At 39.1% G+C, this 4,527-nt stretch overlaps 1 protein-coding gene across 2 annotated transcripts; it reads right to left on the reverse strand.

Annotated features, from left to right (window-relative positions):
* Positions 1–224: 224 nt before the first annotated feature.
* On the reverse strand, positions 225–4,259 carry LOC133704135 (probable LRR receptor-like serine/threonine-protein kinase At3g47570). Of its 2 annotated transcripts, none has more exons than XM_062128890.1 (2): positions 1,165–4,256; positions 225–976 (listed from the first exon to the last, which is right to left on the reverse strand). In XM_062128890.1, exons 1-2 carry the CDS (start codon positions 3,866–3,868, stop codon positions 621–623), a joined length of 3,060 nt encoding a protein of 1,019 aa, XP_061984874.1. In that variant the 5' UTR covers positions 3,869–4,256; the 3' UTR covers positions 225–620. The 2 variants fall into 2 exon arrangements, with proteins under 2 accessions (XP_061984874.1, XP_061984875.1); XM_062128891.1 differs by having other exon boundaries at positions 627–930; positions 1,165–4,259.
* Positions 4,260–4,527: the final 268 nt, after the last annotated feature.

Raw genomic sequence — 4,527 nt, forward strand, 5'->3', positions numbered from 1 at the left:
CTGGGTTTTGTGGGGTTGTATTGGGTTGAGTTGAGTGTTTGTATCATTCCTTCATTAATATACAATCTGCTGCCTCCGTGGACGTACCCGGTTTTGGGGAACCACGTAAATTTGCTTGTTTTGTGTTATTTTTGTGTTTGCTTTCGGTCCAGTATGCACAACACTTCATGAGTAGGATTTGGCCACGTACAACATTGTATGAATCATTTAACCCCATCAAGAACTGCATAATTTGGTCTTGTTCTTTAAACTTGTTGTATTCTTTCATTCCATTACAAGAGCAAGATGGTGTTCCCCTATAAGAGGTTAGTTCATCCCAATATCCTTTAAGTTTTGTATAATAATTGGATACAGGCATTGAACCTTGGTGTGGAAGGCAATAGCCTTTTGGATTTGGTAGATTCGTGGGGCATTGCCCTGAAAAAATCGATCTTCAAAATCTTTCCAGATATCACGTGCTGTGTCTGCATAAACAACCCCTTCTGCCAAATCGGGTTCGACTGCATTGAGTAGCCAAGAAAGCACCATTTTGTCACATCTTTCCCAGAGGGCAAAGTCAGCTGGTTTTGTTGCTTGTGAAGGTGTTTCGATGGTTTCTCTGCCACCCCCTTTCAGCTTCATCAGAGTTTGTTTCTGATTGAATGCAGTTCAGTAACAACATTACTGATGCCCTTTCTTTCTCTTGGAATTTCCTCAGAACAAGCAACTCCGATTGTAAATATTGAAGCCAAGCACTCCTGAATTCTGTGACCGTGAGGAGTGTTTACACTTGTCCTTCCTTCCGCTTCTTGAACAAGTATTGGATCTGCAATTTCTAAGACATGCACAGGCAGAGCTGCCTTAACAAACCTACTAAGGCTCAAACTGTCTTTGAACATGTCATTTGTAGGTCTCTTTCCAGTGAACATCTCCAACAGAAGGACTCCGTAGCTGTAAACATCACCATATGTTGACACCTCATTTCCCATACCATATTCTGCAATTTCAAGAAAGTATGTCTTACTTACAGTTCTAAGCAAACAGTTAGAACTTAAAGGAATGTGAAGGGTTACAGCTCTTACTAATGCTTGCTTAGCGTAATATGAAACCTTTTTAAGGTTCAAATGTAAAATGAAGATGTAACTAAATGAGATAAGAAGCTAAGGAATGGCATCTAGTATATACCTGGAGCTGTATATCCCGTAGTTCCTCTTACTCCAATAGAGCTGGTCACATTATTGGACAAGTTCATGGCTGCTTCTGGAAGGATTCTGGCTATTCCAAAGTCACCAACATGTGCAGTCATATCCTCATCTAGAAGAATATTGCTTGGTTTGAGATCACAATGAACTACAGGTGGTTGGCAGTCATTGTGAAGATATTCCAGTGCAGAAGCAACATCAATCGCAATGTTTAGTCTCTGAAGAAGATTTAAGCTCCTTGGTGCCTCATTCACCTCATCTGTTATGGGAGTTGTATGTAGCCACTTCTCTAGGCTGCCATTGACCATAAACTCATAAATCAAAGCCTTGAAGTCATTACCTTTGTAATCAACACCAGAACATGCTGTCAGTATCTTGACAAGGTTGCGATGCCTTATGTTTCTCAAGGCCTCACACTCGGCTGCAAAACTCTTGGAAGCTCCTCGTCGAAGAAGGTTGAGTACTTTGATGGCAACTGTAGTTCCCAACTCGTCGATCACTCCTTTATACACAGACCCAAAGCTGCCTTCTCCAATCAAATGAGCTGAAGAAAAGCCATCAGTAGCGGCAACGAGACTTTGATAAGAAAGTCGCAAAGTCAAGTTTTCTGAATTGCTCAAGTCAGGTCCCTTTCCTTTCTTCCTTAACCAACAGAAGTATACTGTAGACAACAGAGTAGTTACTCCTAGGACCCCAAACACAACAGAGATTATTATCTTGAACTTAGGGGCCAGCCTCTCTTTAGTGGAATTCTGAAACTTGCAAGGCGGTAACTGTAGTTCTGGAACACCCCCACAGAGCCTACTGTTCCCTTCTACTGAAACCACGCTTGCATTCTTGAAGACACCTTGTACGAGCATCTCACCATCGAAATCATTGAAAGACAGATTCAAGTACTGCAAGTCGAACTGCTCGAGAAATTTTGGGAGTTGGCCTGTTAAATTGTTGCGAGAAAGATCTAAAATCCGAATGCCTTTCAAAGACCTCAAAGATGATGGCAATTCCCCTGATAAGAAGTTTCTTTGCACGCGTAGGATTTCCAATGTAACGCAGCTGCCAAGACTTGTAGGAATTTCACCAGATAACATGTTATCAGAGACATCCAAAGCACCTAAGTTTTTCAAATTTCCAACGTCTTCTGGAAGGTAACCATTCAAGAGGTTGTGAGACAAATTCATAAAAATGGATAACGCTGACAGGCTGACAAGTTCTTTGGGTATGGTGCCACTCAGATAGTTTTGAGAAAGATCCAATTCAAGCAAATTCTCGCATAAGCCTAAACTTGAGGGGATACTACCTTGGAGATTATTTTGTCCTAAATAAAGAGAAGTTAAACTAGTCAGATTCCCTAGAGAGGACGGAATGCTACCTGATAATCTGTTTCTCGACAGCCTTAGCCTATCTAGCTGTTGAAGATGTCCAATCTCAGGGGGGATACCACCTGATATTTGGTTCTCCCACAGCTCCATTATTTCTAGGTTGACAAGATTCTGTATCCCATTTGGGATGCTTCCAGATATTCTATTGCCATCTAGAAACAAGATTGTAAGCCAAGTGAAGTTCCCAATAAATTCAGGAAATATCCCACCAAAGTTGTTATCATTTAGAGCCAAGATCTCTAAGTAAGTGGCATTGAGCAAAGACCGCAAAAAGTCCAAATCACTATTTCTTCCACTTCCAAGATGGTTGGAGGTTAAGCTTAAGAACCCTAGCCTATTCAACCTTTCTAAAGTAGGTACTGATCCAGTATGTTTGTTGTCGTTGCTTGCAAGGTATTCCAGATTTGTTGCATTAGATATTGTAAAAGGAATAGAGCCAGTAAATTGGTTAGCACTAAGGCCAAGAGTTTGCAGATTGGGAAGAGTGATGCCTAAGTTTGAAGGAAGAGTTCCTTCAAGTTGATTATATGCAATATCAAAAGCTATGATAGAAGAGAGATTGAAGAATGAAGGAGGGATTGAACCTGACAACCTATTACCACTGAGAGCAATATGTGTGAGATTTGCCAGTTTTCCAATAGTAGCAGGGATACTACCGCCAATATAATTTTGAGTGGCAGAAAATCTCTGAAGAGATGTCAAGTTACCAAACGTGGTAGGGATTCCTCCTGTGAGATTGTTGGCATGAATGAAAAACATCTCAAGCTTTGACAAGGTAGCAAACTCAGCAGGAATTTTCCCTACCAGCCGGTTCCAATTAACAAGAAAGTGAACGAGGTTGAAGCAAAAGGAAACATTGGAAGGAATTTTGCCACTGAGCGAATTGTTATGTAGATACAAGTATTTTAGCCTTGATAAATTGCCTAATTCAGGTGGTATTTCTTGGCTAAGACTATTGTTTTTTAGATCTAATAGTCTCAAGAAGCTTAAATTTCCGACATGAGGTGATATGTACCCGGCTAGTTTATAGGACCCTAAATTCAATGCAATGACTCTTTGATGCCGGCGACCGCAAAGAACGCCATGCCACTGGCAGAAATGTATTGAGTTATTCCACGATCTCAAAACACCAAGCGGGTCATTGGTTATATGGGTCTTGAATTCAACCAGAGCCAGTTGATCTGTCTCATTCTTGGCAATCCTAGAGGTGGCTTCAGCAGAAAAGCAAGGAACCTGCAAGCCATGAAAAGACAAAAGCAGAAAAGTATATATGCCAAAGAATGGCCAGAATACTACTCTTGAGGTCATGAATAAAATTCCTATTTGAATATGAAAAATATTCAAAACAAAGTTTCCTGGTGATCAGAAACAGGGATTTTTGAGAGAGATGCAACAGCTATTCACATCAAAGAGAAACAAACTTTTTCCATCTGCAAACTCAAGGACATGTGTTTTAAAAGCAGTGTAAAACATAGGTGTCCCTTCCCTTGCATACTTTGATGAAATATATGAAGAAATTCAGTTTGAACTTATAAAACTGACTTCCAAAAGGATTTTTTTGAACTGCCATTAAACTTTTCTTTGAAAACAAGAAAAGTTTCATGTCATGAAGTAAATCATTTCCTTCCTCTACCATATTAATCGACAAGACTTGACTTGGGATAGAAATGGATAACCATTTCAACGTGAGGCTTAGAATAATCTTGTGGTTTGAGATTGTGGTAATGATGATTGTTTAAAGTGTTTTTTTGTTTAAAAATATATTAAAATATATTTTTTTTATTTTAAATAAAAAAATTTAAAAATTTAAAAAACATGTTTTACACTGCTTTTCTATAATTAAAGAAGGAAAATTCTAGAGCTGAAAAGTCCTATAATTTTTTTGAAAATTCAAAATTTTGACCTTTTCTTTTCTTATCTTTAAAGTGGGGTGTTAGGAGAAAAAAAAAGGAGGAACATCACCATTG

Source organism: Populus nigra, chromosome 10 (assembly GCF_951802175.1).
Source record: "Populus nigra chromosome 10, ddPopNigr1.1, whole genome shotgun sequence".
Taxonomy (NCBI): domain Eukaryota; kingdom Viridiplantae; phylum Streptophyta; class Magnoliopsida; order Malpighiales; family Salicaceae; genus Populus; species Populus nigra.

Bases quoted from the DNA above. Each gene is read 5' to 3' on its own strand.
- LOC133704135 (XM_062128890.1), bottom strand. From the start codon at position 3,868: ATGACCTCAAGAGTAGTATTCTGGCCATTCTTTGGCATATATACTTTT. The intron at 977-1,164 runs GTATATACTAGA...TTGAAATTGCAG, and splicing joins TACGGGATATACAGCTCCAG to AATATGGTATGGGAAATGAG.